Source organism: Zootoca vivipara, chromosome 1, assembly GCF_963506605.1.
Source record: "Zootoca vivipara chromosome 1, rZooViv1.1, whole genome shotgun sequence".
NCBI lineage: Eukaryota > Metazoa > Chordata > Lepidosauria > Squamata > Lacertidae > Zootoca > Zootoca vivipara.
This window is the reverse complement of record NC_083276.1, coordinates 82,488,295-82,509,810: the sequence shown is the minus strand read 5'-3', so window position 1 is coordinate 82,509,810 and position 21,516 is coordinate 82,488,295. Positions and strand designations below refer to the sequence as shown.

Sequence of the window (21,516 nt, the reverse complement as noted above, 5' to 3'; positions counted from 1 at the left end):
TTGTAGAAAGCTCTTGTGTTGGCTATTGGCTCCCACTGGCTACTGTTATATCACTAGTGACCAGTGTGACCACTTACGGTTCTCGCCAAAAAGAGGCACCATTTTGTGCATCTAATAGCTGTTTTTTTAAATTTTTAAAACATACTTCAAATGCTGAAAACTTCTTGCCATGCCACTGCAACAAGGGAGACCCCCATCTAGCCTCCTCCATCCCCCTTAAGTTAAGATTACCCCATCCTTTCCCATTGTTTGCCCTTTAAAACAAGAACACACTATTCAAATCTTGCTCTGTCTGCAACTTGGGTCAACAGAATCTAAAAGCAAGGCCGAATTGGGTCTATGTTCTGCAGTATGCTATTCCCCCTGGTGTCCCCCATATTCATTTGTGAGGCTGCTGAGGCAAATAAAGAAGTGAATTGCCCTGCAGCAGGCAAGCTATCTTCCATTTGCTCATAAACATGTTTGTTGGATTGAGGCCATAAAGAGAGGATGCAAAAATATTGTAACTGAGTGTTAACTTGCTCCCTTCAGTGCCAAGATACAGAACTGTGTCTCTTAAATTCAATATGATTTCCCCCCTTTGGAGTTGAATCCAGCTGCAGCACCAGATAAAAAACATTAAGCAAATAAACTGCTTATGTGATGATTTTTTAAATCTCCATTTCTGGATTTCTTATTACATTCACACACAACTTGCAAGAAAGATCTCGTACAGTGTCATAAGAAGTCAACCTCCCCAACTTCTGTGAAAATAAACCAAAATAAATTCCTCTTTTTTTTTTGCTTCCAGAGAATTGAGCTGTTGATAGATATCATCTGGCTTCCAAGAATAAAATATCCCAAGCACACTGAGAATATATTAAGCTAGGAGCCTTACCTGTGAAGAGGACAGATGTCATTCCCAAAGCCCCAAAGTTAGGCATATTGATAGAAAGGCTAATTTTAAAGTTGTGAGGTTGCTGCAGTAGATAAAGAATGAATTATCTGAGATGGTAAACAGATCTCCAGAAAATGTGTATGCACTTGTAGAAAACAGAGATATTATAAGCAAGAGATAACCTTACCTTTCTCAATGCACTTGCAATATGCTGTGGCTATTAAATTTAATCTGTTTTTAGCTCTTATGGGTCGAAGCTGACCGTGATGCCAGATGAAAGCACCAGAGAAATAAATTTATTAGCGAATCAATTTGAATCTGCATTTCTAGAGATGTGTTTACGATCACCGGCAACATGCAGGAGAGATCTCATGCAGCATCATAAAGTGTTCCAACCCACAAACCCAAATAAATGAACAGGAAACCCAGTTAATAAATTTGCTTCCAGGGAAATGCACTGTTGATGGAGTTGACTGCTGCTGCTGCTGGTGGGGGAATAATTAACAAAAGAAATGTGAGTATATCTGGCTAGGAAATGTATCATACGGAACCTTACTTGTGAAGCTCATCAATGTCGATCTTAGAGCCCCAGAATAAGTCATGTGGAGAGAAGTGCTCTTTTTATAGTTGTTTTGGTATCACCTAGAAACCAAATTATTGAAAGGCATGAATTCAAATACTCTCCATAATCACCCGAGGACATACAGCCTGGGAATTTCTTTTACTTTCTACTTTTCATCTTTAATTAGTTTCTAACAGAAGTTTCCCCTCTCCATTCAGCCCACAATTCAGTAGGAATCTTCACTAGTTACTTTCCTCTATCTTGTTTTAGAGTACTGTAAGTTTGCTGCATATTCCCAAAGCTATTAATAATAATAGCAGTTACCAATACCAACAAAGTCATTGGGACCAGCAGGACTGAGAGCGGCTTACAATCTAAAAACCAGAATTTGAAAGAGTTCAAACAGATTACAGTAACCAGAAGAGGGTTGGCCCTGAAAGCACATGTTAAGATGTGCTTCTTCAGTTTTCAATGAAAGCTGTGAGTGATGAAGACAGATGCATCAATGGTATCAAAAGCTGAAGAGTGAGCAAGGCAGAACTTCCCCAGACCCCCCCCCAAGTGTCCCTGTTCTCCAGGGACAGCCCCAAATTTAACCACCCCACTTTCTGATTTTATCTCAGAGTGTCCACTTTTCCGCAGCACCCTTTTGAGCGCATTGACCCCAAAGGGGATATTGCATACCAGTCGAAAGTTACCCAGCAATTCCAGGTCCAGGGAGGTCTTCTTAAGGAAGGGATGCACCCAGTTTCAAGGAGGGTAGCACTCTCCCCTCTCTCAGTGAAGCATCACTGGGCCTACCCAGTCAATCCCCAACAGCTAAATTGAAGAAGCCAAGATGGGAAAAGTTCAAGAGGGGAATTGGTTGGCCACGCTTATTCAGCAGCAAATAAAGGAAATAAAGGAAACTGATCCTGCAGACATGGAACAAAAAGTGCACTCCACTGTAGTAGTATGGTTTTTAAAAGGGTAGGCTCTTAGATATAATAATAATAATAATAATAATAATAATAATAATAATAATAATAATAATACATTTTTATTTATACCCCGCCCTCCCCAGTGAGAGCCAGGCTTAGGGCAGCTGATATCAATAAAGTTACAATAAAATGTAAAAGAAAGGAAAATAATTGATTAAAATGCAGATTAAAATACAATTTAGATTTAAAAATTGTTTTAAAATGCAGCCTCATTTTAAAATGGCCCACATCAAAACCCAAAGGCCAGGTGGAACAGCTCCATCTTGCAGGCCCTGAAGAAAGATGTCAAATCCCGCAGGGCCCTGGTCTCCTGTGAGAGAGCGTTCCACCAAGTCGGGGCCAATACTGAAAAGGCCCTGGCCCTAGTTGAGATGTGCACAGTTTGCTGAGCAATACTCAAAATGGAAAGTGGGAAACAACATGCTTTTGAAAACATGCTCATCACACACTAACATGAAAGTGAGGATTGGTTGCGGCTCCCTGTTCAATGGAGTTTGAGTGGTCAACATGTGTTGACCCCTATCTGAAACATACGAGGACCATTGGCACTGTCTGTTGTAGGAAATGTAGGAAATGTGACATTTATTCAAGTCCAGGCACTGCACCATGTAGTAGACCATTGATTGTTGTGTTAGTGTTGCCTCAGCATATTACTTACCCACTGAAGGTGGAGCCCAGACTCTGGTCAAGCATCCCCCCCCCAAAAGTCATAGCTATAATGATTGTTGCCAGAGCAGTGTCATAGGAATAGAATCCTCTAATGTACGTTGGTCACCATTTGTTGCCCATAATGATGATGACGACGATGACAACGACAACAACGACAACAACGACAACAACGACAACAACGACAACAACAACAACTCTGCAATAAGGAATGAAGTAAGATATAGGATTGTATTTATTATTATGACGATTAATATCTCTGAGAGTCCACCTTTCCTCCAACCAGCCTTTTGAAAGCCTCTTTTACCTCCTTGTTTCTCAGACTATAGATGAGTGGATTCAGCATAGGTATTGCAAGAGTGTAAAAGACAGAGATGATTTTGTCCTGCTCTACGGAATATTTTGAATTGGGCCGGACATACATGAAAGCTCCTGTTGCATAGAATATGGTGACAGCCGTAAGGTGGGAGGCACAGGTGGAGAAGGCTTTCTGTCTGCCCTCAGCTGAGTTGATCCGAAGGATGGCAATAAGTACGTATGCGTAAGAGACAGAAATGGCCAATATAGTTAGCAATACAATTGCTGTTGAGAAGATGAAATGAATAATATCAATGACTGCTGTGTCTGAGCAGGACAGCTTTAGGATAGGGGGCACATCACAGAAGAAGTGGTTGATGATGTTGGATCTACAGAAGGACAAATTAAATATAATGGAAGTCTGGACCACTGCATTCACACAACCTGTCAGATAGGAACCAGCCACAAGCAGTTTACAGAGCTTTCTGGACATAATAGCAGTATACAGCAGTGGGTTGCAGATTGCAATGAAGCGGTCGTATGCCATCACACCCAGCAGGCAGCACTCACAGGATACAGCAATGCAGAAGAAGAAAAACTGCAGGGCACAGCCAGTGAAGGAAATGGTTTTGCTTTCTGCTACGAAGGTCATCAGTGTCCTGGGAGCAATGACAGTGGAGTAACCAATATCCAAGAGTGACAGGTTGCTGAGGAAAAAATACATGGGAGTATGGAGGCGGGAGTCAATCCTGATTAATGTTACCATGCCAATATTCCCCACCAGGATCAACAAGTAAATCAGTAAGAACAACATGAAGAGAGTAAGCTGCAGACTCTGGTTATCTGTGAATCCAAGCAAAACAAATTCAGTAATTGTGGTGAGATTTCCTTCTGACATTGTCACAAGTTGTGTTCTCCTGTTAAATAGAAATATGGGGGGGGGTTGAAATAGTATTAGCTCTACACTAGATGTTACACATTGCAACACATCCACTGACTTGGTGAAAACAACAACCAAAAGTAGTTTCAAGAGGCCCTACATTTATGTGGCAAGGAGCAGTGGTGTAGCATGGGTTGCCAGTACCCGTGGCCACATGGGGAAGGGAGGTGGGGAGAAAGGGAAATGGACGGAGTATGCATGCACATTCAACTGCCTAACAGCATCTGCGTCACCCAGGAGATCACAGCCACAGAGATAAGCAAAGTCATTCCATTGTCTGGAGAGGTCACTTCCTTTTTTGCCATATAATATTTTATAAATTTTTAACAATACAGATACAGTAATCATATTCATCTCCTTCTTTTCCATATTTTATCCCTTTGGCTTTCTCAAGCCTTGACTTCCATTAAACCCTTCTTATGATTTTCTAACATTTATCTCCAATATCTATACTTCACTTATCAATCATTGATTTAAAATGATTTTTACACTAAAATCCAAATTACAATGACTTTCCTTTTTTATAACTTACAAAGCTTCTTGCAATCCTACCAACTTATTCCTTTTTCACATGCGGAAGCCATTTTCTTTTTTGATACAATTTATTAATTTTATAATATCATAATAATAATAATAATAATAATAAACACCACAATCAAAATCATACTTCTTAATTGACTTCCCTCCAACTCCCCTTCCTGGTTCCATTTTCTATACTTATTTATACACGTCTACAGAATCTTATACTCTTAACTATCCAATTTTAAAACCTTATACATATTATTACAAGTGACCTTTTTAAAGTTCAACTAGTGTAGAAACCAATACACAAAGCTTGATGATTATTCCTGAACATTTCTCCCTTTTTTGAAGAAAAGGAGAGAGAAAAGAAATTGTCTGGTGTGTCCAGTTATAGTTTATTAGTTTGTTTTGCCAATCTCCTTCGTCTTCTTTGGCGGTGGCTTCTTCCTTATAGGATGGGCTGGTCTTGCCCTGGCATCCATTCTCAGATGCAGGAACAAAGTCTTTTGCATGGTATATCCATTAAGTCCTGTACCTTCCAAAGTCATTTTCAACATTTTCTTCAAATCTTTATATATCACTTCCCAGGCTTTCTTAATAATTTTACATTGCCACCACATATGGTAGGCTTTCATACCCTTTACCCGCCCTTCCTGCTTCATCTCCATCACCATCATAGCATCCCAGATCAATTCACACAGGGTATATTACATATATTAAGTAAAATAGAAGCATAATCACCCAAACCCACCCCTATCCACCTTTCCCCCATCTATCTCTTTCCCCCCTTTCCCTCCCAATGTCTCAATAAATAAAACCGATCTGTAAAAATGTTACGAGAGACATTGCACATATTTCTGTAAACCAAGAAAATCCTTAATAAAAAAATAATAATTCACACAGGGTATCATTTTTGTAATAGACCAACCTTACACTTCCTTAGATTTTCTTCAAACCTCACACAGCCACATAGATTAGAAAAGAAAAGAAGAGTCGTTCCATTGTCTGGAGAGATCACTTCCTTTTTGACATGGGGAGGCCATTTTCAAGGGAGCCCACCGACGGAAGCGCACAGCAGTACTGAGGTAACACAGGGTGTTGAAATTTTGCACCTCTAACAATTTTGCACCCACGGCAGCCACCCCTGAGGGCCCTCCACACACTTTGCCGCTAGAGAAGAATGTCAATGAGATGCTTACCGCTTCCTCCTCCAATCTAAACACTTCAGAAACTCCTAATGTTGGTGGAAAAGAAGATATGAGCACTCCTAAATTCTTCTCTGGCTCTTGCCCCAAGGGCCCTGTATGTAAATTGGGATTCTTCCCCATCACTGCAGTCTGCTTGTGTCAAGTTGCCAGGAGAGGTTTGGTTATCAAACACCTAGCCCAGGCATCCCCAAACTGCGGCCCTCCAGATGTTTTGGCCTACAACTCCCATGATTCCTAGCTAACAGGACCAGTGGTCAGGGAAGATGGGAATTGTAGTCCAAAACATCTGGAGGGCCGAAGTTTCTGGATGCCTGACCTAGCCTCTTTCAGCCTTCATTCAGGTTTTGTAGAAAGCTCTTGTGCTGGCCATTGGCTCCCACTGGCTACTGTTACATCACTAGTGACCACTGCCACCACTTACTTGCCAAAACCAGCACCATTTGCTGCACCTAATACCTATTATTATTATTATTATTATATTTTTTTACATATAATTTTTATTAAGTTTCCAAACATAAACAATTAAACATTTTTATATACAGTTAAGTACAATTAATCATTATATACAATACATCAAAAACATAGTAAAAATACAACGGATACTACAACTTCCCCTACCCCACATCCTTCGATATCAACTTCTTTTTCCACGTCTTATTTTATCAGTTCTGCCGAACTTAGCTTCCTCCTCCCTTCACGTCTGGTTTTTTTTTAATTTTCACCTCCTCACTTTCCTGCTCATTTCATTATTTCTGTACGTTTTCTCTTTTGCCTTTATCTCTGTTATATCCCTTTAATTTAACCAATTGTAGGTATTATGTCAGGCCAATTAGTGTTATTGTTGGTTTACAATATGTTTTCAGATATTCTCTAAATTTATTCCATTCTTTTTTGAGATTTCTGGTCTTTTCGTTCTCTCACTCTTCCAGTCATCATGGCCAATTCTATGTATTCTACCATTTTCACCCTCCATTCGTTCACAGTTGGAATGTCTGGCGTTTTCCATTTCTGTGCCAGCAGTATTCTGGCCGCTGTGGTTGCGTACATAAATATTCTAAGGTCCTCCTTTTTAATTTCCTTCCCCATCAAACCCAATAGAAATAACTCTGGTTTTTTGGGAATGTGTATTTTAACAGCCTTTTTAAATTGTTATATATTTGTTCCCAGAATGGTTTTACTATTTTACACTGCCACCACATATGGTAAGTATCCCCTTCCTCCACCATGCATTCCCAGCATCTTTTGTCTTTTTTCTTATAAATTTTGGCCAGCTTGACTGGAGTCAAGTGCCACCTATTATTTTATTTTTAAAACATCCTTCAAGTGCTGACAACTTCTTGCTATGCCACTGCAGCAAACCTCCTCACTCCCCCATAAGGTTACTGCATCTTTCCCCCATCTTTTCCCTTTTAAAACAAGAATGCACTATTCAAATCTTGCTGCAACTTGGGTCAACAGAATCTAAAAACAAGGCAGAATTGGGTCTATGTTCTGTAGTATGCTGTTCCCCCGGTGTTCCTCATATTCATTTGTGAGGCTGGTGTGGCAAATAATGAAGTACCATCCTACCTTGGATCTCAAACGGCTCCCAAACAAATTGGCTTCCAAATGATCAAAACCCAGAAGTGAGTGTTCCGGTTTTCGAACAATTTCTGGAAGCCAAACATCTGGCACAGCTTTCATGGCTTCCAATTGGCTGCAGGAAGTGTCCTGCAGCCAATCAGAAGCTACACTTTGCTTTTTAAATGGTTCCGGGAGTCAAATGGATTCTTTTTGAAAACCAAGGTACAATGTAAATTGCCCTGCAGCAGGCAAGCTATCTTCCATTTACTCATAAACATGTTTGTTGGATTGAAAGATGCAAAAATTTTGCAACTGAGTGTTAACTTGCTCCCTTCGATGTCCAGATATGGTAATGTGTTTCTTAAATTCAATCTGAATTCAGCTGCAGTGCCAGACCAAAAACATTATGCAAATAAGCAGCTTATCTGATGATTTTAAATTTCCATTTCTGGATTTCTTATTACAATCACACACAACTTGCAGGAAAGATCTTGTGCAGTGTCATAAGAAGTCAACCTCCCCAACTTCTGTGAAAATAAACCAAGCTAAATTCCAAATAATTTCCTTGCTTTCAGAGAATGGAACTGTTCATAGATATCATCTGGCTGCCAAAAATAAAATATCCCAAGCACTCTGAGAATAAATCAACTTAGGAGTCTTACCTGTGAAAGAGGACAGATGTCATTCCTAAAGCCCCAAAGTTAGGCATATTGATAGAAAGGCTAATTTTATAGTTGTGAGGTTGCTGCAGTAGATAAAGAATTAATTCCTCTGCAGTATGTTGATGTCCTTCATTTGCACATAAACCTGTTTGCTGGATCAGTGCAAAAGCGATAGAATGCAGGGCTACTGTAACCAAGCAAGAACACCCTCCCCTCAATGCTTAGATTATAAATTTGCTTCCAGAGAAATGCACTGTTGATAAATATTAACTGCTAGTGGGCAGATTAACAGGAATTTTGGATTACTATATATCTGGCTAGGAAATGTATTGTAAGGAACCTTACTTGTGAAGATGATCAATCTCGATCCTAGAGCCCTAGAATAAGGGATGTAGAGAGAAATGTTCATTTTATGGTTGTTTTGCTGTCACCTAGAAACCAAATTCCTGAAACACTTGAATTAAAACACTCTGCATGACATCTCTGCATACTCACCTGAGGACATACAGCCTGGGAATTTCCTTTTATAGTACTTTCTACTATTCATCTTTAATTAGTTTCTAACAAAAGTTTCCCCTCTCCATTCAGCCCACAATTCAGTAGGAATCTTCACTAGTTACTTTCCTTTATCTTGTTTTAGAGTAAGTTTGTTGCACATTCCCAAAGCTATTAACACCAGTTTACGATACGAACAAAGTCATTGGACCAGCAGGATCAAAAGATGTTTGCAACATGCTGGCTGTTAGACAGAGCCATCCAGAACAGCTCACTTGGTGGGGCTGAGCTGCTACATTAAGAGTGCAGGTCACTCCTGGGTACGTGGGATTAGAATCTCACAGTTCAGTATAAAGTTGTTATGCTGTTGAATTGCCCTCACTCAGGCATCGAGTAGGTACTATCTATGTCAAGAAAATGTCAGGGGGCAGGGAAATCAATTTAAATTTAAAAGTGAATATCTATGGTGGTCAAAAATGGGCAGATGGTTATATCCACTTTGATAAAGAGACCAGGACTTGAACCGAGGAGCAGTAATAAAATCCAAATGAACAATCTTAAATCTATTTACCTGGAAATAAATCCAACTGAATTCAATGGGCCTTACTTCTGGCCCATTCAATGGGCCTTACACAATTAGGTTTGCAGTGTCTTAGTGTACACCTGCCTTTGCCATGAATGAAATATTGCAAAGCAATTTATGTTACTGTTTGCATTGAGTACATGTTAGGAAGACAGGAGTGCCTGGCGTGCTATGGTCCATGGGGTCACGAAGAGTCGGAAATGACTAAATGACTAAATGACTAAATGACTAAACAACAACATGTTAGGAAATAACAACATTCCTTGCAGAGAACTAAAGTGCATAGCTTTCACAGCAAGAGTGTTGTTCAATGGGCGATGGAAGGAAATCTGCTTGGTAGCCTCTTTTCAAAACTTCTTTCTGACATTGTGATCAAATTCTTAGGCTCTACTAATCTGCCTCAACATGTTCATAAACCTGATTAGTTGGGACACAAAACAGGGCCTTTTCTACTGTGGCACACAGGTTGTAGATCACCATTCCATAGAGCTGACTAGCTCTCTTGCAAGATTTGGGTAAGCAGTGAATAGCTTTTTATTTCATCAAGCTCATTCTGAGTTTTTTTTCTATATCCAGCTATTCAGAATCAATGACGCACTACCAGGCAGAGATTGTTGGAGATACGTTATTTCTTAGTGGCACCATGTGAAGCTGGAAATGGACACATGCCAAATATATGGCAATAATGCCAGGGGTGGAGGAAGGGGGGTGCAGTGGGGGTGGACCACCCTGGATGTCTTCGCTGAGGGGGGTGACATTTGGGAGTCACGGGCATGCAGCACGCCAAATGTCCGCCATTGGTGGCTCGCTCCACCCCCGTGGGTGGCCCACAGCTCCATGCACCTGAGCAGCTATCCCGTGCCTGGGGGGGGCACCCTCCATCCCCGCCCCCCTGGGAGCGCGCCTGCCCTGGTTAGTGCGGGCATAGGCTTCGCCGCTGAAAAATGTCTTGCTGAGGAATGAGCCCATTGTATATGGTGAATTGCTTTTTAAAAAATTACATTATTAATCAGTGCTATTTTCCCAGAAAAATAGGAACTCTTTTGGAACTAAAAATTAACACCCCCTTCTTCTTTTATAATGGCAATGGCGTCCACCTGAGAGGTGCCAGAACTGAGTTCCAGTAAATTCCATGTGAAAAAAGTCCTCTTATTAATACATGCAAATAGATAATGGTCATGCTTTTCAACCCCTCCTGTGACAGATGAGGTAACATCAGAATGACTGAACCTCTAAAATGTTTCGAGTGAGTGTTCACTGAATGTTCACTAATCCACCGCCAAGCCAAATGGAAATGGCTTAGTTAAATGAGGTGAAAAACTAAAGTAAAGAGGCTATGTGTGTACCTAAATAGACATGGGAACAAAGGATTCAATTTTTTCGGTTGCTAAAATTTATTTATTTATTTATTTATTTATTTATTATTAATATATGTTCATTGCCTTTTACAAAACTTCTGGAAAAGTGACTTACAACATACTAGAAGACAAACAGCTCATTAAACATTTAAAATTCATAACACAGAATAAAACATAATAGTAAAAATGTTTGTGCAGCAACGCTAATAAAGAGATGAACATCATTAAAGGCCACCATTAAAGGCCAAGCCAGGCCACTCTAATACCACATTATGAGTAAATGACAGGCAGTTCCAGGCAAACCTTTTTCATTCATTTATCCCTGTATAAGTGCACATACCATTCCACCACCCCCAGGCATTATGACATGAGACAGTAGTGGGGGGAAAGCCAATGAATAATAACGTCTAAACATTGTGATAAGAGGTGCGAGGGCAGCCTATTTTGGGGAGAGAGATGGGAATACTCTCTTCAGTCTCCTTACTGGGCATGACCACCATAGTTTATGCACTCAAACAAAAATGTTACTGATCCATACCTATCTCTTAGAACTCACACACATTTCAATTGCATTGTTCTGTACATTAATTTATAGGTGCCTGCTGAGAAATAAACCCTGTGGAGTTTCATGTGAACTACTCAAATTAAGAATAGAAGTGTAGTGGTGTAGCCTGGATCTGACTCATTGGCCTGGATCTGACTCATTTAGCCTGGATCTGACTCATTGGAAGGGAAATAATAGAAATACAGACTTTGCAATAAAGGATGAAGTAAACTGTAGGATTGGATTTATTGTTTTGAACGTTAATGTCTCTGAGAGATAATCTTTCCCCGAACCATTCTTTTGAAAGCCTCCTTTACCTCCTTGTTTCTCAGGCTGTAGATGAGTGGATTCAGCATAGGTATTGCAAGGGTGTAAAACACGGAGATGATCTTGTCCTGTTCCATTGAATATTTTGAACTGGGCCGTAGGTACATGAAAGCAACTGTGCCATAGAAAATGGTGACGGCTGTAAGGTGGGAGGCACAGGTGGAGAAGGCTTTACGTCTGCCCTCGGCTGAGTTGATCCGAAGGATGGCAACTAGTATGTATGTGTAAGAGACAAGAATGGCCAGGATAGTTATGGATACGATTGCTGTTGAGAAGGTAAAGTGAATTATATCAATGGCTCTTGTATCTGAACAGGAGAGCCTTAGAATAGGGACCACATCACAGAAGAAATGGTTGATGATGTTGGATCTACAAAACGATAAATTAAATATAAAGGAAGTCTGAACTGCTGCATTCACACAACCCATTAAATATGAACCAGTCACAAGTAAATTACAGAGCTTCCTGGACATGAGAGCAGTATACAACAGTGGGTTGCAGATTGCAATGAAGCGGTCATATGCCATTGCACCCAGCAGGCAGCACTCACAGGATACAGCAATGCAGAAGAAGAAAAACTGCAGGGCACAGCCAGTGAAGGAAATTGTTTTGCTTTCTGCTATGAAGGTCATCAGTGTCCTGGGAGCGATGACAGTGGAGTAACCAATATCTAAGATGGACAGGTTGCTCAGGAAAAAATACATGGGAGTGTGGAGCCTGGAGTCAATTGTGATTAATGTTATCATGCCAAGGTTGCCCACCAAGATCACCATGTAAATCAGGAAGAACACAGCAAAGAGAAGGACCTGCAGATTCTGGTTATCCGTGAATCCCAGCAAAACAAATTCAGTCATTGTGGTAATGTTTCCCTCTCCCATTTATGTAAGGTGTGCTATCTTCTGCAAATAAAAATAGGAGAACAGTGATAAAATAGTATTAGATCCAAACTAGATATTACAGTGAGTGCTATGTCCATCACCACCAAAAAGCCTCAGGAAGTCACATTTTTAAGTCTTGAAAGAGGAGTGGAACCATTCCACTGCAACTGTCTAGTACAGACAAATGACAGCTTCATGAAATAGTGTGTGAGGGTCAGGGAAACAAAAAAAGTCATGCGTGTTGGTTGAAGAAATCCCTGCACTCTCTCTGATGTGAGCAACACTATGCAAATATGTCATGAGAAATTACCCTGTGGAGAGCTGCTAATATGAACATACCAGAGGCCCCCTCCCTGATCATGTGCTTTTAAAAAGTTTGACCATGAACCTATGAAATAATTCTGTGTTGTGTTGCCTTGTCTTACTGTCTTCCACACATTGGAGGAGAAAGATTTCCAGGGAGGAATCTGCTCCATGTGTGTGGCTTGCTTGCATCATTTAGAACTCTGTGCAAAGTTCTAATCATGTATGGGGACTACATGCATACAGAAGACGTCTCACTGCAGACATTTCCCTCCAACATGCAAGGGGTGGTGATACAGTGATGGGATGCAACCCAAAAGAATGCCTGCAGCTGGATGACTACCACACTACCTTAAAACGAATCACCACAATTATGCCAACAATTTCTCATAGGGGAACACTGTAGGAATGAATAAGCCTCACAAACTACAAGCATAGATTTTTCCACCTTCTGTTGATATTATTGGCGACATTCCTTTCATTTTATGGAACTAGATTATGTCACAAAAGTCTGAAAATGAACTTTGACTTTTGACTCCACACTCCCACAAAAACAAAATAATTAATGGAACTAAGCCAGTGATGGCCAAACTTGGCCCTCCAGCTGTTTTGGGACTACAACTCCCACCATCCCTAGCTAACAGGACCAGTGATCTTTGGCCATCACTGAACTAAGCTTTGTGTGGTATCGCAACCCTTGCCCACCTCTTGGAGGGGGCGTGTGGTGATTTATTTTCAATACAGATCCACATTCTACCAATATGGGAAAATCTTTCACACCAAGGTCCAGCTACTTAGGTATCTTGAGCAAAATGCTTTAGCTACCTGGTACTATCTGGTCTTCATGAAGTGGAATTTTGATTGTCCTTGCTGTTCACTTATTGACAGCAGGCTGAGATGTGAAGGCACAAAGATGTGCTTTGGGTGGTGTTGTTACTTTACACCATAATGCCCTTCCAACATGTAAGATTCTAAAGGTTTCTCGTCTGCCTACCAAGGTGATTGCTACTATTGGAAAAGGGGAGTACATGCTTCAAAACCTATGTGAAAAAGCTCTCATACATCCCCTTCTTCCCAAAGGCAACAACAACAACAACAACAACTATGGAGGGACATACTCCTTCCTTTGGAACTGTGTAAGCTAACAGTAACATTTTTATAAAACCTCTTGCCCAATATTTCCTATTTGTTATGCAGTATGTAAGCTGTCTTTCAGCTGCACATGACTATGTTTTCTACAACAAGTCAACACAGAAACAATGCAATCTGCATTTTTGCATAGTTCTAGTTACAGGTAGGTAGCCGTGTTGGTCTGAGTTGAAGCAAAATAAAAAAATTAAAAAAATTAAGGTGCTACTGAAGGAATTTTTTTATTTTGCATTTTTGCAGATCTCTATGATCTGCTGCTGCTTACAGTTGCAGGCAACTAGCAGGCTACATCTTCTGCAGAAAATAAATCAGTCTTTTGTCAAAAGAAAACCAAAATAAATTCCAGGTTGTTGATTTGCCTCCAGAGAACCTGAGCTGTTGCTAGATCTGACTGCTAGATGTAAAAATTCACAAGCACTTTGAGAGTCTATCAGGTTACTTAACATAGCCTATCTCACCTTACCTCTGAAGAGGATGGATGTCATTCCTAGAGCACCAAAACAACACTTGTAGATAGAATCTTTCATTTTATAGTTGGTTTAGCATCAGCTAGAAGCCAAATCTCTGAAACACATGGGTGAAGCCCATATCATTAAGATACTCTCAACATAATCATCTGAGAACACGCTATTTGGGAATTCGTTCTTTCCATTCTTCCTCTTTAATTGGTTTCAAGCAGACATGTTTCCTCTCTATTCAACCCACAATTCAATGGGAATCTTCATTGATTACATCTCTCTATTTTCTGTCAGATTACGTTTGTTGATAAACTTGTAAGACAGCCTGGTCCAAATCTTGCCAACTCAACTATGCAAAGCTATTTCTCATGGGAAATTTGTAGTATGCCTTTCGCAAGAATAGGCTCTTCAAGTACAGTATATGGCATGCTGATTCATATTGAAAATGTGAAGTGTGAGCTTCCAGTGGAACAACTTGCATTTGCAAACATTTCCAACACACACACACACACACACACACACACACACACGTAGGAAGGTCAGGTGGTACCCGGTGCGGAAACTTTCTTGTCACCCCCACCCCAACATTGATTTTTATTTTTTATTTTTGCCTGCAAAAAATGGTTTTACATTATTTCATATTTTCTTACAAAGGAATGTGGATTCTGGGCTTCTGATAACAAGTAGGCGACTGTGGACAGATACTTAAATCTACAGGATGGAGTTGTGTTATTTTATTTATATTTATTGCTTATTTATTTAATAAAATTTATTTTTAAAAACCTGCAAAGTGGTTTACCAAAAAATAACCGAAAACACCGAAAACAGTAGTAAAATCAAGAAAAATTAACAATCCTACCTTAAAGCATACAAAAGCTAAAATATTAAAATTAAAATTACTTCAACTTCCTAAGCATCTAGGTATGCTTGCCTAAAGAAGAATGTTTTTAGCAGGTGCCCAAAAATAGTCTAGCAAAAGCATGTGCTTTGTTGCAATAGGTGGAGAGTTCCAAAGTGCAGGTGCTGTCACAGTAAACAATGCAGTACATATATTATGTGGAACCTGTAGTGGTGCTTGAAACTACTGAAGGGGAGGTTTTGTTTATTGTGATTTCACCATGCTCTGTGTTATCTGAAAAGGAAAACATTTATTAAAAAAACAGGACTGCACAGCAGCAATCTAGTCTCATCATGATCAGTAGGACTTAATCCTGAGCTGACGGTGCATAAGATGGGCTGCAATCCTATACACCTCTTGCATCCAACTTGTACCTACAACTCTGCACAAGCCTGCACCAGAGAACTATAGAGTTGGAAGGGACCCCTGAGGGTCATCTAGCTAAACCCCTGGGGCAATGCAGGAATCTCAACTAGACCACCCCTGACCGATGGCCATCCGCCTTCTGTTTTTCCCCTTAGCCAGGAAACACAACAACAAAGACTGGAGGTGGGGAAAAGATAATTTTTAACAATTAGAACATCCCTGACTGATGGCCATCCTTCTTCTGTTTTTCCCGTCAGCCAGGACACACAATGGATAATGACACAACAATGGAGACTGGAGGTGGGGGAGGGAAGCCCAGCAGAGGGTAGGGCAGTAGTGCGGTCCATAAAAAACTTCTTATCTTGCTAAACTCGGCATTATATAGCTATATCTGAAATTCTATGCATATCAGATAATATCTTGACCCTGCTCCACTGAATTGAATTTTCAGCCTTCACGACATAGGAAAATGGCCAAGTAAACAGGGTCAAGATATTAACTGAAATGCATGAAATTTCATACATAGCCATATAATCCCTAGTGTAGTAAGATAAGACCGTTGGAGCAGGCATTTTTTTAAAAAAGTTTTTAATGAACTGCCCTAGTAGGGCAGTAATTGTTCCTTGATCATTTGTCATCCCCTCCATGATGTCATCCAGGGCGGACTGCCCCGCCCCCTTCCTACGCCCCTTCATGTGTGTGTGTGTGTGTGTGTGTGTGTGTGTGTGCACGCACGCACACACACACACACACACACAGGTCAGGACTAGCTTCAGTTCAAATGTTGAGCGGAACTAAAACATAAAAGGGGCATCAATGACCATCAGCCATTGGGAACTTTGAGATTGGAGATAATTTTTCCACATGAAACTCCAGTGGTTGAACAGAGTTGTCAATGTTCATGACACCTACATTTGTCACCCCCCTTTCCACTATCATTTCTGGTCAAAGAGGTTTTGAAGGGATTCGAAACATTTCAAAAACAAGCCCAATCTTTTTGACCAGAAACTGCTGAGTTTCACTGTGGCAATCAGTATGGCCATTGAGATGGAATGGGTGGGGCACATTTTCACTCCCAAGTTCCTGACACAGATGGTTGCTAGGAGAGGGAGGGGGCAGGTGCACAGTGCAAGGAGCTGGTTTGGTGCAGCACATCATGGCAGGAGCATCAGGTTCACTCTGTGGCCATATTCTTCTCCGGGCTCAGATTCCTATGTTACGAAGCGTACATCTGAACCTGCATGCATGCCCACCAACCACATCTTCCCTTTACAAGTTCACAATATGTTGTTGGAGTCAATGTTTGTTTCCATTAAGAACATGTTTTTTCTACCTTAAGCCTTATTCTCAATAAGAATGTAGAATAATGAAAGCAGAATCTTTATTCTTTTTATTATGTGAAATGACAAAGACAGAATATATGGGTGATGCTTCAGACACCCTGATTATATAGATATCAATAGGTAGCAAATCCTCCAGGACAGTTGCTCCTTGATCTTAAGAGCATCCCAAACTACCTCAAGCCTGATTAGCAGGTACAGAAATTTGCCACAGAGTCACACTTTAAAAGTAAAGAGAAAAAGGGAGGGGGTATAGTTTTCCTGAAGAAAGTGGAACTGAAGTCTGGGATCAGAGATGTGTGCTTTCCATATGCGATTTAAGCTCTTCCCATTAATATCCTTTGCCAACAAGGCTACAGCAGCTCACTCGCCAAATCCTAGGCCTGCAGTTCAGCAAAGAGCGAAGCTGGCCCTTGAGAATGTTGGGCAAAAAGGTGGCCCCCTTGAAGTGTGTGAGCTACCCAACCATGGAAATCTGTGGTTTAACTAGTATTTTGAGCCAATGTAACTCGAAGAGTAGGGGAGGGGTCTTCTTGGAATGAGCATTATAACATATTTATTCCTTTCCACCATAAATTACTGTATTTCCAAAAGTTCCTTTCTGTTTTCTATTTTGTATAGCTCGTCCAGTCTGAAGTTGAAAGAGCATGGCCTCCATGGTTATATTTTCCCCCTAAACCATTACTTTTGGAGGATGAGCCTACTGTCTAAGCAAAACAGGTTTTTTCATTACAATATAATTTTGATTGTAACAGCAGATGAGTGCGCTGATATTTACATTAACTATTAGGAGTTCTGGATATTTACTCATACCTTCCAGGTCACATTTAAGATAAAGATTAATACCAGAATAAATATATACAGCAGTGAACCATAGAAAATGTATAGTTTGGCACCCTTGTCCCACCCCTTTCTCTTTCTGCAAGTGCCAGCAGTTAGCTATGTTGGAATGCTAGAAGAGCAATGGTGCCTCACCCAGGCTCCCTCGCTAGACCCTACTGTGAAGGGGCAACATAATTGGCTGCCAGGAATGTGGCATTCACTCACAGTCAAAACACTTCTCCATGTCTCTCAGTGAATGGTGTGACTGTCTTGCCCAGGTATCACTACTGCAGCACATTAAGCATCCTCTGAAGAAGGTACGCAGACTCAGATTAACTATCTCATCCTCACCAAGAAAATGAGCATTAAAACAACAATTCCTGGTCTGAGGAGGGGTAATGAGAGCCATGCCATACACATAGTTCCCTTGTCACAAATAGCTTATATTAACCCTTGCAGTAACAGAGAATGATGCACCGGCCAATGTGTGCAACATGTGCACCTTCATCATACCTGTGTCAGAAGCTCCCAGCATCTACTAGAGCAGGCATGGGAACCCGTGGCCCTCCAGATGTTCCTGGGCACCAAAATGGACAATGGTCTTGGATGATGGGAAGTGTAATCCAGCAACCTCTGGAAGGCCAGGGATTTTCATCCACTCCAGGTTAAATAGTGTACTTTCTGTTGTCATTCAATGGGGTGGTGCCCAGTTCTCATTCTTTCCCTTGTTGTCAGAGAACGGGCATTTGAGTTCCTCTGTGTTTCAGTAAATCAATAGCCTGTAAACCTGAAATTGTAATAGTTTGCTTGGAAACAGGCAGAATTAGTTGCACTTCATTCCAATAAAAACCGAGAGACCCAAGTCACACTTCAATGGGACCTAACTACACATAAAAAACGGAACAATCCCATTCTCAGAAATGGGAGTATGTAAAGGATTGTAGACTAAGTCTGAATGTAACCCATTCTAGAGGGGAAAAAATAAAAAATGGAAAATGAAATAAAGGGTACAGAAAGATACAGAACCATGCTTTTGATAATGAAGCTTATTGTCTCTGAGAGATAATCTTTCCCCGGACCATTCTTTTGAAAGCCTCCTTTACCTCCTTGTTTCTCAGGCTGTAGATGAGTGGATTCAGCATAGGTATTGCAAGGGTGTAAAACACGGAGATGATTTTGTCCTGCTCCACAGAATATTTTGAACTGGGCCGTAAGTACATGAAAGCAACTGTGCCATAGAAAACGGTGACGGCTGTAAGGTGGGAGGCACAGGTGGAGAAGGCTTTACGTCTGCCCTCGGCTGATCTGAAGGATGGTGACAAGTATGTAACTGTAAGACACCAGAATACCCAGGATAGGTATTGATACAACTGGGGTGTGTGTGTGTGTGTTATACATGGAAAAGTTATACATGGGAAAGTACAGAACATCTCTATGCAGAAAAAAAGGCTCTCTGAGTTCAAAGCAGCTTACCTTAAAGTAAGCAGCCAGGACCAAACCCAAAATCTAGACAAAACTTAGTAATATGGACATTGCAGTTAAGGATGAAATAAGGCCTCTTACCTTGAAGTTTAATGGCTCTGAGTGATAGCCTTTCCCCCAAGCAGCCTTTTGAAAGCCTCTTTGACCTCCTTATTTCTCAGACTGTAGATGAGTGGATTCAGCATTGGTATTACAAGGGTATAAAACACAGAGATTATTTTGTCCTGTTCCACAGAATATTTTGAACTGGGCCGCGAGTACATAAAAACGGCTGTCCCATAGAATATAGTGAGAGCTGTAAGGTGGGAGGCACAGGTAGAGAAGGCTTTACGTCTGCCCTCAGCCGAGTTCATCCGAAGGACGGCAACAAGTATGTATATGTAAGAGATCAGTATGGTCAGGATCGTTACTAATGCGATTGCCGTGGAGAAGCTAAAATGAATTATATCAATGACTCCTGTATCTGAACATGAGAGCTTTAGGATAGGGGGTACATCGCAGAAGAAATGGTTGATGATGTTGGATCTGCAAAAGGACAAACTAAATATAAATGAAGTCTGGACCGCTGCATTTACACAACTTGTTAGATACGAAACAGCCACGAGCAGATAACAGAGCTTTTTGGACATGATGACAGTATACAACAGTGGCTTGCAAATAGCGATGAAGCGGTCATACGCCATTGCACCCAGCAGGAAGCATTCACAGGATACTGCAATGCAGAAGAAGAAAAACTGCAGGGCACAGCCAGTGAAGGAAATGGTTTTGCTTTTTGCTACCAGTGTCATCAGTGTCCTGGGAGCAATGACAGTGGAGTAACCAATATCCAAGAGTGACAGGTTGCTCAGGAAAAAATACATGGGAGTGTGGAGCCTGGAGTCAATCCTGATTAATGTCACCATGCCAATGTTCCCCACCAAGATGAGCAAGTAAACCAGTAAGAACACTATGAAGAGAAGAAACTGCATACTCCGATTTTCCGTGAATCCCAGCAAAACAAACTCAGTAATTGTGAAGTTTCCCTCTTCCATTTAAGTAAGGTGTGCTCTCATCTATAAACAAAAATTTGAGAACAATGGTGAAAGAGAATTACTTCCATACTTGATATGACACAGAATAGCAAATCATCTTTCACCTTTTCCCAAACAGCAGTAGTTTCATGAGGACACATGCTTCTGCCTAGGGTGACATAGAGCTGCATAACCTTTTCTCTAGGTGTTATACATAGCAACATGTAAAGTGATATTCTCTTCTTCCTCCCTCTTTCATTTAATCAAAGGCTGGTTTTGGAGGCTACATATTGAAGCAGAGGAATAACAAGGAACTGCTTAACCCCCTCCCACCCTGGCCAGTTCACCCCAGAAATGAGCTTTAGGAACTCAAAGTTCTTACCTCAAGAAGAGGTGAGCAACCAGGAATTCTTCACTTGCTCTTGTCCCAAGGGTCCTTTGTGGGTGTTCAGATTCTTCTCCACAATCTGCTAATGGCAAATGACCAGGAGAGTTCTTGTTACCAAATGAGGGTCGGGAGTAAAACAGATTGGCACATAAATGTTCAGTCTCCTTTCCCCCATTTTTTGGGGAGTGTGTGTCTAGTTTATTTCTGAACCAAACCAATGGAAGCCATGGTCATTTCACTCATAATGTGCCATTCATATTGGCTACTGCAGATGTTATGCACTGATAGTCATCTTTACTTTATCATATGCTATATTTTTGTGGACGACAATATTTTGACCTAGCATAAGTGTAGGTTTGTCACTCATTCCTTGTTTTAACTGTTCACATTTTAGGACCTCTCATCATAATTAATAAAATATATAGCATGGACAGAGTTTTCCCATATTTTAAAGGACAGCAGAAATTTGTAATCCAATGTTATCTTGTTTTACTGAGGCATTAGCTACTCTCTGACATCAGTAAATCTTATGCCCAAATACATGTGCATAATATTGCAAACTCTGAGCTGAGATTTCAATGTTATGCAACCAGAAGAAGAAGAGGAAGAAGAGGAGTAGGAGTAGGAGTTTGGATTTGATATCCCACTTTATCACTACCCTAAGGAGTCTCAAAGCGGCTAACATTCTCCTTTCCCTTCCTCCCCCACAACAAACACTCTGTGAAGTGAGTGGGGCTGAGAGACTTCAAAGAAGTGTGACTAGTCCAAGGTCACCCATCAGCTGCATGTGGAGGAGAGGAGGCATGAACTCGGTTCACCAGATTACAAGAATTCCGGA

The 21,516-nt window shown here is 40.8% G+C and overlaps 3 protein-coding genes across 3 annotated transcripts; all 3 read right to left on the bottom strand.

Moving 5' to 3' along the window:
- Positions 1–3,335: 3,335 nt before the first annotated feature.
- On the bottom strand, positions 3,336–4,280 carry LOC118081082 (olfactory receptor 5AR1-like). The gene has a single exon (XM_035107280.2). The coding sequence runs from the start codon at positions 4,278–4,280 to the stop codon at positions 3,336–3,338; it is 945 nt and encodes a 314-aa protein (XP_034963171.2).
- Positions 4,281–11,517: 7,237 nt separating this feature from the next.
- On the bottom strand, positions 11,518–14,502 carry LOC118090100 (olfactory receptor 5AR1-like). The gene is made up of 2 exons (XM_060277586.1): positions 14,488–14,502; positions 11,518–12,453 (listed from the first exon to the last, which is right to left on the bottom strand). The coding sequence occupies exons 1-2, from the start codon at positions 14,500–14,502 to the stop codon at positions 11,518–11,520; spliced, it is 951 nt and encodes a 316-aa protein (XP_060133569.1).
- Positions 14,503–19,369: 4,867 nt separating this feature from the next.
- On the bottom strand, positions 19,370–20,314 carry LOC118081018 (olfactory receptor 5AR1-like). Its single transcript, XM_035107154.2, has one exon. The coding sequence runs from the start codon at positions 20,309–20,311 to the stop codon at positions 19,370–19,372; it is 942 nt and encodes a 313-aa protein (XP_034963045.1). The 5' UTR covers positions 20,312–20,314.
- Positions 20,315–21,516: the final 1,202 nt, after the last annotated feature.

Excerpts from the sequence above, each read along its gene's own strand:
- LOC118081082 (XM_035107280.2), bottom strand. The coding sequence starts at position 4,280 with ATGTCAGAAGGAAATCTCACCACAATTACTGAATTTGTTTTGCTTGGA.
- LOC118081018 (XM_035107154.2), bottom strand. The coding sequence starts at position 20,311 with ATGGAAGAGGGAAACTTCACAATTACTGAGTTTGTTTTGCTGGGATTC.